At 36.6% G+C, this 13,175-nt stretch overlaps 1 protein-coding gene and 1 pseudogene across 3 annotated transcripts in view; both read left to right on the top strand.

The window, feature by feature from the left end:
• The window catches only part of NRG4 (neuregulin 4), a 101,845-nt gene that overhangs the window by 20,232 nt on the left and 68,438 nt on the right, over positions 1-13,175 (top strand). For 2 of the 3 annotated variants that reach the window (XR_011250450.1, XM_069560129.1), the window contains exons 2-3: positions 6,317-6,381; positions 11,940-12,033. Coding sequence is in view for 1 of the 3 variants with exons in the window: in XM_069560129.1 (XP_069416230.1) it covers positions 6,372-6,381; positions 11,940-12,033 (104 nt within the window). In the remaining 2 variants the exon portion in view is untranslated. Of the gene's footprint in view, positions 1-6,289; positions 6,382-11,939; positions 12,034-13,175 lie in introns of those variants that run through there. The other variant, XR_011250451.1, reaches the window with a different exon arrangement.
• On the top strand, positions 4,099-4,532 carry LOC138423526 (HIG1 domain family member 1A, mitochondrial pseudogene; annotated as a pseudogene).

Raw genomic sequence — 13,175 nt, 5'->3', positions numbered from 1 at the left:
CTACCAAGGCAGAAAGAGGAAGAGGGGAGAGAAAAGTTGGGAGCAAAGTTATTATAAAGTTAAGCCGGTCTGTGAATTGACTCAAGTTCATTGATGAGGACATAGAAGTATAAGTATATTATTTAAGACTGCAGATATAACCAAGAGAAGAAATAGAGACAGTGTAACTTATCAAACATTCAAATCAAAGAAGTAGAAGGTAGTGTAAGACAGCTAAAGCCTCATCTTCCATCGCTGGGGGTTAGATGCTGACTAAAGTGCTAAATTTAGAAATAGAGAGGATAAGCATTTTGAATTGTGGAAGAAGAGCTTGCTGTTGGTCACATTTGTTCTTTTCTTATTTCTCTGATAATTTCTCGATGGGCTCCTTCTACAAATGTTCAATGTTGGTATTTTCCAGGGATCAGTCCATGGCCTCTGTCTCACGCATGCACACTGGGAGCTTGTTCGTTCACGTAAATGACTTCGAGAACTGCCTGTATCTCTGAGCTGATTGTTATCCTGCACGCAAGATTTGCATTTTCAGGCAATTCCTTCTGCATGTCCCAGCAGCACTTTAAATTTAACGTGTCCAAGTAGAAATCATTATCTTACTCATGAACTCTGTTTCAGTATTTCATTTTCTTTAACAGCTTTATTGAAACAGCTTTATATACCATAAAATTCACCGTTTTTTAGCCTGGTCAATTATGCTTATCAAATTTGCAACTGCCTCAACAGTCCAATTGTAGAATATTTCTATCATTCTAAAAAGATCTTTTATGTTCATTTGTATCATTTCTTTTTCCCACCCCCAGTCCCAAGCAATTATTAATCTATTCCTGTCTCTTGATTTGCCTTTTCTAAAGATTTCCATAAATGGAATCATATAATATGTGTTTTTTGTGACTGGCTTCTTTCACTTAGCATGTTTTTGAAATTCATGTACCAACACACCATCCCTTTTTACTGCTGAATAATATTCCACTGTATGGCTGTACCGTATTGTGTTTATCTGTTTATCAGTTGATGGACATTTGAGTTGTTTTCTAGTTTGGAGAATTATGAGTAATGTTCTAAATGTTACGGTCATGTCTTTGTGTAGATCCATATTTCCATATCTCTTGGATTCATTTATGACAAATATGGGCTTCCCAGGTGGTACTAGTGCTAAAGAACCTGACTGCCAATGCAGGAGACATAGAGATACAGGTTCAATCTCTGAGTCGGGAAGATTCCCTGGAGGAGGGCATGGCAACCCACTCCATTATTCTTGCCTGGAGAATCCCATGGACAGAGGAGCCTGGCAGGCTACAGGCCATGGGGTCGTACAGAACTGCACACGACTGAAGCAACTTCGTATGCATGCATGGAAAATTTATATTTTAACTTTTTAGGAAGGTATCAAATTATTTTCTAAAATGACTGTGCAATTTTATAGTCCCACTAGCAATGAGAGGTCTAGTTTCTCTTTGTTATTGTTTGCCATTTTTATTACAGACATTCTAGTAAGGTGTGAAATGGTACCTCATTGTAGATTTTTTTAAATATTTTCATTTATTTATTTTTGGCTGTTGTGGCATGTGGGAGCTTTCGTTGCAGCAGAGGGGCTTTCTCTAGTTGGGACGTGGGCCGGCTCTGGAGTGCGTGGGCTCTGTAGTTGCCACACGCATGCTTAGTTGCTTCCTGGCACGTAGAATCTTAGTTCCCTGACTGGTGATCGAACCTGTGTCCACTGCATTAGAATACAGATTCTTATCAACTGGACCACCAGGAAGGTCCCATCTCTTTGTGGTTTTCATATACATTTCCCTGATGGGTACTTGCCTGGAGGAGGGCATGGCAGCCCACTCCAGTATTCTCGCCTGGAGAATCCGCATGGACAGAGGGGCCTGGCGGGCTGCAGTCCGTGGGGTCGCAACGAGTGGGACACAACTGAGCACAGCAAAATGTGTACTTGAAGGCTGGCCTCGACTTTTCTTTTTGTACCCTGCTATCCCATTCTGTGAGTGTACCTATTAAGTATATCTTTAATTCTCTCCTTTATGCTCTTTCCCATTACTTTATTTCTTCTCTATTTTTGATTATTAAAATGGCCTCCAAATGGTTTTCTCTGATAGTAGTTCCTCTGAAGATTGCAGTCTATTTTTCTACACCATTATCAAAATGAATTTTCTAAAATGTAGGTGTGATCATGCCACTTCTTTGCTAAAAACCTTTCCAAGGAGCCCCATTCCCCTTTATATAAAGTCCACTGTCTAAACCCTGCCTGTTTTACAAGGCTTGTTCTTGCCATTCCTTCCCTCCCCATCCTCTCCTCTTATAAAGCCACATGCACACCCTGAACACATCATGACCTGTAATCTGTCTGCTGTTATCTGAATACATTAGGATTTTCTTTCTTCTGTGCCTTTGAGCATCTGTTACCTCTGTCAGAAAACAGCAAACCCTTACTCGTTCTTCAAGGCTCAGCACAAATAAAACTCCCTCTCACAATCTTTCTCTGATTCTCCTTAATAGTTAAGCTTTGTTTCTGTGTGTGTATATTAACATAAATAGGTGACATAAATAGTGTATATTAACATAAATAGTGTATATTAACATAAATAGTGACATAAATAGGTGTCTGTGAAAATATATTAGGTTGAATTGCATTGTCAGCCTAAAACATTTGTGTAATTACTTGGCTATTGTTTATATTTCTATCATTTGTTAATGATAGCAGGTCACTTACCGCATATTTATCGATAGATTCATGAACAAATTATTTTTGAAGATCATGGCTTTTATTTAGAGTGAAAGTTAACTTGAAAAATGTTAAGTCTTCTTTAGAATCATGTAGCCTCAAAGGTTAAATGTATTTGTATTGTGTGAAAAATTATTAATATCAAACTAACTGCCATGATTTGTCTCTTAATAAATAGCATCTTGAATATCCTGAATGAACTCATAGATTATTATCTCTCACATACAGTTTAGTAGTCATTTTCATGTTAGTGGACAGCAATATATTACCATAGTTCAAATCAAACTTACTGAGTTTTCATAAAAATGTCACTTTAAAATCCAAACATTGTAAGCTAACAAAATTTTATATATGTGTGTATATATATGTTTGCATGTGTGTGTTTATAAGATTGTAATATGTAAAAGTTACCTTTGAATGAGGGAGATAGTATTTAGTAATGTAAAGAGTTTTTCTCAGAATATGGATTATGAGTTTATTTAAATATTTTCTTAAAAGAGCAAATGTACTAGTTTCTACATTTTATATCAAACAAGTAGTCATGTCTGAGTTGTTTTAGAAAAGAAAACCATATGAATGGTTGGCATACTTCAGGTAGTTACTTGCTAAAGAACTCTGTACTTCAATTTTAAACAAAATTATGCTTTCCTTTATTAAGTTATTTATGATTTTAAACCTTGTCACTTTCCCTAATGCATATAGCACAGCTTTGTTATAGTTTGCGGATAGTTATATTGCCATCAGTATGAGCCATGTTCAGTGCTTACATTCACTTCACACTGAACATGGTAGTGTATGTATGCTGTATTGTAACTGTTACCTTCTTTAAATTGTCTCAGTACTTCAGATCATTATGTATGTAAATATTATATATTTTGTAAGGAAATTCCTTTTTAAAAAACCCCTATGGACATGGATTATTACTGAGCTATTAAAAAGAACACATTTGAGTCAGTTCTAATAAGATGGATGAAATTGGAGCCTATTATACAGAGTGAAGTAAGTCAGAAAGAAAAATACCAGTACAGCGTATTAATGCGTATATATGGAATTTAGAAAGATGGTAACACCAACCCTATATATGAGACAACAAAAGAGACACAGATAAAAAGAACAGACTTTTGGACTCTGTGGGAGAAGGTGAGGGTAGAATGATTTGAGAGAATAGCCCTGAGACATGCATATTGCCATACATAAGGTAGATGACCAGTCCAAGTTCGATGCATGAAACCGGGCACTTAAAGCCAGTACACTGGGCCAACTCAGAGGGATGGGATGGGGAGGGAGGTGGGAGGGGGCTTTGGGACTGGGGGACACATGTACACCCGTGGCTGGTTCATGTCAATGTATGGCAAAAACAACCACAATATTGTAAAGTAATTAGCCTCCAATTAAAATAAATTAATTTAAAAAAATTTGTGGAGGGCGAGTATGGGAGTGGGGTCAGAAGCCAGTAGGAACCTGAAATGTCTTGTAATTGTCTGAAGATTCTTCAATCACTATGTCAAGTGACACAAATGTTTCTGTTTCTTCATATGATGAAGATCAGGGATCTAAACTTATCCAAAAAGCTAGAGAGGCACCATTTGTCCCCATTGGAATGGCAGGTTTTGCAGCAATTGTTGCATATGGATTATATAGATTGAAGAACAGGGGAAATACTAAAATGTCTGTTCACCTGATCCATGTTTGTGGCAGCTCAAGGCTTTGTTCTGGGAGCAATGACTCTTGGTATGGGCTGTTCCCTATATCAAGAATTCTGGGCAAAACCTAAACTTTAGAAGAGGAGATGCCATCTTGGTCTTGTTGGTGGTGCTTGCTTTAGTTAGACATCTCGTATTGAGATTATATGTTTATGCTAAAAATAAATTGTTTGGGTCAGACAAAAAAAAAATCTGTGGAATACTTGCCCACTAACTCCATGTTAAAATTCCTTTTCTTCACAGAGTTATACAACACGATGGAATTATTCAGCCGTACAAAGATAAGTTAGGAGCCAAATGAATATGGTTTACTTAATCACTTGAAAATTTTGGAAAGTGATTTGAGAAGGCAGTTTAGAACAACTTATTTTCTAAATAAAATTCTGCTCCATTTGTAACTCTGAACATGTGGACTGAAAGGGCTGGTTCCCTTGGCTGGTGCCTGACCTCTGTGCACACCTTGGTCTTTCTTAATCACACCCACACTGCACATTGCAGCCATGTAAATCAGATTTTTGACGGATTATAAAGGGCAAGGTACAGCTGCTGCAGATTGCATTATTCAAAAACTTTTGAAATGCTGCATTTCCAACAAAATTTATTGTTTGTTTGAATGTAAGTTTTTATTGAGGTAAGTCTGTTTCTCTAGAAAAAGAAACTCATACAATGAGCCAGTGATTATTTAAAATTAAATAGGTTTAATTTCTGTCTCTCTGTCTCACTGCTTGTCTGTTTAAGAGTGACTCACTTTGAAAGAAGATCTTGCTTATTACACCTGTGTTAATAGGAAGTTGTTGATTGAGATTTCTGTTACAAAAGGTTTTCTTCTTAAGTCAGGAGTAAGTTATAAAAGTTTATAAAATAAAATTGAGAGCATATAATCATAATGTAAGTATAAATCTATCATCTTTTCAAATGTCTTTTGGAATTCCTTTGTTTCTGTTAAAGCAGATAACTTCATATATAACTCCTTTGTTTTGCCAGATGCCAGACATTTTTCAAAAGAAAGGCACATGTAGGTTGGTTAATGTAATATGTAATCTACAGTACATTTAAAAGTACTCTTATAAAAATTTTAAAGCTTCTGTAGAAATGCAAACCTTTTGGTCATTTTTAATAAACTGAGAAATTGAAAGTTGTTCTTTTGAAAAGTCAGATTAGAAATAGGCTTTATGAGAAAGTTAAAATGTCAATTTCAAGTCATTCATTTTTACATATTGACTCATATTTTTCATATAGAAACTCATATAGTATACTACTAAATTAGCAGTGTTTATTGGGCTTCCCTGATAGCTCAGTTGGTAAAGAATCTGCCTGCAATGCAGGAGACCCCTGCTTGATTCCTGGGTTGGGAAGATCTGCTGGAGAAGAGATAGGCTACCCACTCCAGTATTCTTGGGCTTCCCTTGTGGCTCAGCTGGTAAAGATACTGTCTGCAATGCGGGAGACCTGGGATTGATCCCAGGGCTGGGAAGATCCCCTGGTGGAGGACATGGCCCACTCCAGTAATCTCACCCGGAGAACTGCATGGACTGTATAGTCCATGGGGTCACAAACAGTCGGACACAACTGAGCGACTTTCACTTTCATTAAAAGTAAAACATTAGACTTTTCTTTAGAGAGAGATTTAAGATTGCATTATATTACTTAGGCAGTGATTTATATCTAGTGCATTTATACTGTTTATTGATCTTTTAGATTTACCTGTTCAGATTTTTTTATTGATATATAAGTATCTAAAAATATAGATGTTCTAACCAAAGAATTTTGTCCCTAGGCTATAAATGCTTAATTATTTTCATCATTTAAAAGGATATCATTGTTACGATATTTGAAATTTTGTAATGCTATCAAAAGAGGATAATTTTTCCTGAATTATTAATTTTAGGTGCTGTTTTCAACCCTAAACTTTCAGCCAAGAATGAAACTATTTGGAAGTTAAGATGACAACAGGTAATTTCTTGTAAGTTTATACTTTTGTCAATGTGTGTCAAAAAAAATTTATGTCATAAAAATAGAAACAAAAAAGTTATGTATATCAACACAAGACTGTATTTTTTCCATCTAAAATTATCCTAGAAATATGAAATACCTTGGTTTTGAAAGACCTAGCTTTATAACATGGAACTATTTTATTTAGACCTGTAGTTTTAGACCTACATTTTATCGCTTTTTACAAACTAATTCTGGTGTACTCTAAATCTGCTATCAACTTTACAAATAAGTAAATGAAATCAGAATACAAATAGATTCAGAGATAGTGATTCAGGTTATATGAGTATTCCTTACTGATAAAATCCCAGATGTTGAGTCATAACTGGTTGTGATGCTATTAAAAACAAGGACATTAATTTCAGCTACAGAAATCATTCTGTGATAAAGTTGACACTCCACCCTCAATGGAAAACCGTATGTGATGATGTCCATGATTCTAATGTAATGTAATGTCAACTGGGATTTTATTTGTTAGCCAAATTGTTCCTGGAAAATTGTTAGAATTATCTTATGAAAAGTTGTTTTGAAAAAAAGAAGTTGTCTTGTTGTAAAGAAGCATCAGTTCAGTTCTTTTACTCAGTCGTGTCTGACTCTTTACGACCCCATGGACTGTAGCACACCAGGCTTCCCTGTCCATCGCCAACACCCAGAGTTTACTCAAACTCACGTCCATTATGTCAGTGATGCCATCCAACCATCTCATCCTCTGTCGTTGCCTTCTATCTTTCCCAGCATCAGAGTCTTTTCCAGTGAGTCAGTTCTTTGCATCAGGTGGCCAAAGTATTGGAGTTTCAGCTTCATCATCAGTCCTTCCAATGAATATTCAGGATTGATTTCCTTTAGTAAAGAAGCATAACATTGTGTAAATAAAGAAAAAAATTAGAAGATTAGTTCTGGTTGGTTTACTTTCCTTTTTTCCACTTAAATTCTTTGTAAGTTCTGTTTCCCTCTTTACATTTTTATACTTTTATAATTGTAATGTGAAGGTGAAACAATTTAAAATAAAAGCAAAGTTCAAATTCTGACAGTGAAGATATCTAGTTCGATAGTAATTATATCTTAAGGGTATTAATATCTTCAGTTCAGTTCAGTCGCTCAGTCATGTGCGACTCTTTGCGACCCCATGAATCGCAGCACGCCAGGCCTCCCTGTTCATCACCATATCCCGGAGTTCACTCAGACTCATGTCCATCGATTCCGTGATGCCATCCAGCCATCTCATCCTCGGTCATCCCCTTCTCCTCCTGTCCCCAATCCCTCCCAGCATCAGAGTCTTTTCCAATGAGTCAACTCTTCTCACGAGGTGGCCAAAGTACTGGAGTTTTCAGCTTTAGCATCATTCCTTGCAAAGAAATCCCAGGGCTGATCTCCTTCAGAATGGACTGGTTGGATCTCCCTGCAGTCCAAGGGACTCTCAAGAGTCTTCTCCAACACCACACTTCAAAAGCATCAATTCTTCGGCACTCAGGCTTCTTCACAGTCCAACTCTCACATCCATACATGACCACTGGAAAAACTATAGCCTTGACTAGGCGGACCTTAGTTGGCAAAGTAATGTCTCTGCTTTTGAATATGCTATCTAGGTTGGTCATAACTTTTCTTCCAAGGAGTAAGCGTCTTTTAATTTCATGGCTGCAATCACCATCTGCAGTGATTTTGGAGCCCAAAAAAATAAAGTCTGACACTGTTTCCACTGTTTCCCCATCTATTTCCCATGGAGTGATGGGACCGGATGCCATGATCTTTGTTTTCTGAATGTTGAGCTTTAAGCCAACTTTTTCACTCTCCTCTTTCACTTTCATCAAGAGGCTTTTTAGTTCCTCTTCACTTTCTGCCATAAGGGTGGTGTCATCTGCATATCTGAGGTTATTGATATTTCTCCTGGCAGTCTTGATTCTACCTTGTGTTTCTTCCAGTCCAGCGTTTCTCATGATGTTCTCTGCATAGAAGTTAAATAAGCAGGGTGACAATATACAGCCTTGACAGACTCCTTTTCCTATTTGGAACCAGTCTGTTGTTCCATGTCCAGTTCTAACTGTTGCTTCCTGACCTGCATACAGGTTTCTCAAGAGGCAGGTCAGGTGGTCTGGTATTCCCATCTCTTGAAGAATTTTCCACAGTTTATTGTGATCCACACAGTCAAAGGCTTTGGCATAGTCAATCAAGCAGAAATAGATGTTTTTCTGGAACTCTCTTGCTTTTTCCATGATCCAGCGGATGTTGGCAATTTGATCTCTGGTTCCTCTGCCTTTTCTAAAACCAGCTTGAACATTAGGAAGTTCATGGTTCACATATTGCTGAAGCCTGGCTTGGAGAATTTTGAGCATTACTTTACTAGCATGTGAGATGAGTGTAATTGTGCAGTAGTTTGAACATTCTTTGGCATTGCCTTTCTTTGGGATTGGAATGAAAATGGACCTTTTCTAGTCCTGTGCCCACTGCTGAGTTTTCCAAATTTGCTGGCATATTGAGTGCAGCACTTTGACAGCATCATCTTTCAGGATTTGAAATAGCTCAACTGGAATTCCATCACCTCCGCTAGCTTTGTTCATAGTGATGCTTTCTAAGGCCCACTTGACTTCACTTTCCAAGATGTCTGGCTCTAGATTAGTGATCACATCATCATGATTATCTGGGCGTGAAGATCTTTTTTGTACACTTCTTCCATGTATTCTTTCCACCTCTTCTTAATATCTTCTTCTTCTGTTAGGTCCATACCATTTCTGTCCTTTATCGAGCGCATTAGTGGCTAATAAATACTAAATAACTTTTTTAAAATTAGTGCGCTATTTTTTAAAATGCCTAATTGGAACAATGCCATTTTCTTCTTCACATTAGATTCTGTGTCACTTTCTGCACAGAAATGGTCAGGAACCAACAAAGTTCAATTTTAAAGCAATGTATTAAATAATTCCCCCTTCAGGATCAAAAGATAAAGCATTCAGCAATTGACTTTTCTAATCATAAATAGTAGTCTATAGTAGTATAACTCAATGAGTAAATATAAAGACATGTTTAAAGTATATAGTATATACAATACACACAGGAGATATGTTATAATGTTATAACATATCTAATGTTATAACATATATAATGTTTATTTCTAAATTTTTCTGTCTAATGGTTTTGGGGGAATTTTTTCAAAGAGTGAGTGAGGAGGTAGAGTCTGGAAGGGAGGGATAGGTACCAAGAAAGAAAGGGAAGGCAGAGAAAGAAGCATAACAGAAAGGTAAAAGATAACGAAGGAAGAAAGGAGGGAAAAAGAGGAGAGAAAGGAAGAGAGACACGGAGATTTATTTTCTTAATATTCCAAAATTTTTTGCTGTATCCCATATGATGGTATTACTGTTTTCAGTTTTACTGAGGACTTGAAATATGTCTTTATAGTTACTAGCTATTACCTAATGTCCCCTTGCAAATCAAAACCTAATAAGATATTTTTGTTTTTTGATGTTAGAATTGTCATATATAGAAATACTTAAAGATGATTCTGAACATCAGGATTTATTTAGTAATCTAAAATTTTTCCCACAGCAATTTCAGGCTTTAATGCATCTGAAACCTTAAAGAAAAGATAGGAATCTAACTATACTATTGGGACAGAACTCTAAGCAAAGCTTACTGAATGAGAAAAGCCACTATTTATTTTAAGATACTGGTCTTCTCCTTTTAATCTATTATATTGTTTAGTCACTAAGTTGTGTCCAACTCTTTCCTGAACCCATGGACTGTAGCCCACCCAGCTTCTCTGTCCATGGAATTTCCTAGGTGCCGGGGTCCAGCCCCGGTGGATCCAGGAAATTCGAAGCGGGGAGGGCGTTGGCGAGGAAAACTTATTTATTTATTAATATAAGATTAAATTAGGAAGAAATAGTGTAGTAGGAAAATTAAGTGGAGAAAGAAGGCTGAATAACTTGGCTTACGGGGAAGGCCAGTAAAGTTCCAGACAAGGAGCTTGCACTATCTACGTTGGGCCACCGGTGCCCACTTGAATATCTAAGGGTGCCCCTTCTTAGGCTCCCTTTCGCGCAGGTCTTAAAAGCCAGGGCAAGTAAGTAGACTTAGTGAGCCACCCTGCTCCAGATGGGAATTCAGCCTAAAATTAGAGTAAAGAGGAGAGGGAGGGAGAGGGAGAAAAAGAGAGAAAGAGAGAGACACAGGGGGAGCCAGATTCCCAAGAAACTAGGCCGAGAGACTAGTTCGAGAAACTGGTCCATCCTTTATTGTTCAGAAGGCTTTTTATACTTTTGATAAAACATGGAAATCAATGGGTAACACAAAGTTATGCAGCGTTAGCAGTCCAGACTCATCAAAACCAGGCTTTTCTCTCTGCATACCTAATTGTATACACAAGTCTTAGGTAATTTACATAATCTTCCGGCCAAAAGGGCCAATTAACATTTCAGCCTTTTTTCTGATAAGGGTTTGTCAACCAGAAGACTTATTTGTGTTGATCTTCCCAAAGTCTGGTGCCATTCTCAGAAAGCACTAAATAAAGTTACATTCTTACATAGCAAAGATACAGCAGTTTATAACAAGTGAAAGGAGTACAGTGATTTATAACAAAAGAAAAGTAATTAACTCAAAAGTCTAGTGTTGCTAACATCAAAACTACTATATATCTTTTTCCATATCCCATTTACATTGATTAACATCCTCCCAGGTGCCTAAAAGATAAAGAATATGGAGGCCTGGCGGCAATCATTAAATCAACAGTGAAAACCCATCACCAGTATTATTTTTAGCTCTTTAGAAAAGGCTCTGTATCTTTAAGATGCTTTTAAGCTTTGTGCCTCTCACGGTTGAGGGGCTGTAAGCAATTCACAAGCTGTAAGAGGTCCGGGGAACCTGTTAGGCAAGCTAGAGAGCTATCAGAGGGGGTTTAACTGAAACATTCCTTTCAAATGCAGAAGACTAAAGCCCTGAGTTGACTTTTTTCCAGAGAATATCAGAAGAGTGGAAAAGCAGAGTACAAAAGCTGGCAGATTTTTGTTTTTTTGTTGGGGTACATGCTCAGGAAATTCCAGGGGGACCCCTGAAGTCTGATCACGACCTTGCGTATGTCAGCTTCCTTCCTCATGACCTTGTCACAGGCAGGATTCCTCACACTGGCTTCCGGCACCTAGGCAACAATACTGGAGTGAGTTGCCACTTTTTTTCTCCAGGGAATCTTCCTAACTCAGGGTAACCTGCAACTCCTGTGTTGGCAGGTGGATTCTTCACCACTGAGACACAAGGGAAGCCCTTAATATATTATAGAGAGTCCCTATGTCTGCAGTACAGTTTTAAGCTCCATTGTAATTAATGGCCATACCCTTAAGATAGATTAATTTCTTTCCCTCAAAGAGATAGAAGTCCCTGCTTATCAAATAAGGAATAAGACTAAGTCCTTCATTTTAAGAAACAATTCTTTATTCTAATTTTTAGAACTACTACTTCAATCTAAGATATTTAGTCCTTTTCCTTATTTTATTAAGAAAACTATAATTTGTCTTTTATTTGTGTATATGTTTTAGATCACGAAGAGCCCTGTGGTCCTAGTCACAGGTCATTCTGCTTGAATGGAGGACTTTGTTATGTGATACCTACTATTCCCAGCCCGTTTTGTAGGTGAGTAAAATGGGCTGGGGGAGAGGGTAATTTTATTTTTCATTATCTACTCACTTCTTAAAGAAGTGATAAATATTGAATAAAGAATGTGAGATGAAAAAGGGTAAGGAACACTTCATATTTATATAGAAAAAATAAGGTTTAAAAAAACAAAGCAAAGTGGCAAATCATTTCAAAAGCATTTATTTTGAAAACTTGTAGTGGTTGTTTCAAGTCTATTAGTATTTTTTAATAATCCATTTTAGTAAACTCTCTACAATTTTAGCAAATTAGGGAAGACAGTCTATACTTACTATTCTGGCAAAACAGCTAGAGAATTCACTATAAGAAAACATACCATGAGATATTTTGCTTTGATTTAGAATATATAAGTACATGACAACTGTGTTGGTACCGACTTCATTTGATATATTAAAAAGAAAGTGAAGAGTTAAGGTTTTCTAATGGTGGGAGCAAATTTTGAAAAGAAAGGATCTTAATTTTTATTGTTTTAAAAGACTATGATTCACTTTGGGAGTATAGTTTTAGCTAGTGATTAATAAAAGACTTGAAAATAGTACTTGTATAGCTGACTTGATGTGAGTTTGGTTGAATAGGATTAAAGGGGGTTATAATAAACCTCTTTTAATATGTGAACTAACAACATAGTACTACCAGCAGTGTCCGTAGATTTTAGCAGAGCTGACATCCAAAGATATTTTGTAGCGTGTGTGTCAATTACTCTGTTTTTGTTATTTAACTGAAATGAGAGAGATAGAATCTAGATTTAAGACCATATTAAATAAAGGAATAGGAAAGTGAAATTTTCAGAAAAAGAGAAGAATGTTGGGATTTAGTGTGGAGGAGGAGAGACAGAAAAATAACCTTATAATTATCTCAGGAAGTTTTTAGAAGTTTTCATGGAAGGAATAAGGAATGACTATTTTTAAAAATAGGTATTTTTTTCCTCTTAAGTGAAAAAAGAAGGGGATAGAGGAACAAATTAGCAACTATTTGTCACCCTCCAGGTGCTTTATATTAGATTACATTTTAAATCCATTTACTGAAATATAATTTATATATGATAAACAACATTCATGTAAGTGCATAACTGGTGAATTTTGACTAATGTTTATACTTGTGAAACCACCACCACCATGAAA

This window comes from Ovis canadensis, chromosome 18 (assembly GCF_042477335.2).
Source record: "Ovis canadensis isolate MfBH-ARS-UI-01 breed Bighorn chromosome 18, ARS-UI_OviCan_v2, whole genome shotgun sequence".
Classification (NCBI taxonomy): domain Eukaryota; kingdom Metazoa; phylum Chordata; class Mammalia; order Artiodactyla; family Bovidae; genus Ovis; species Ovis canadensis.
This window is presented reverse-complemented; position numbering and strand designations above follow the sequence as displayed.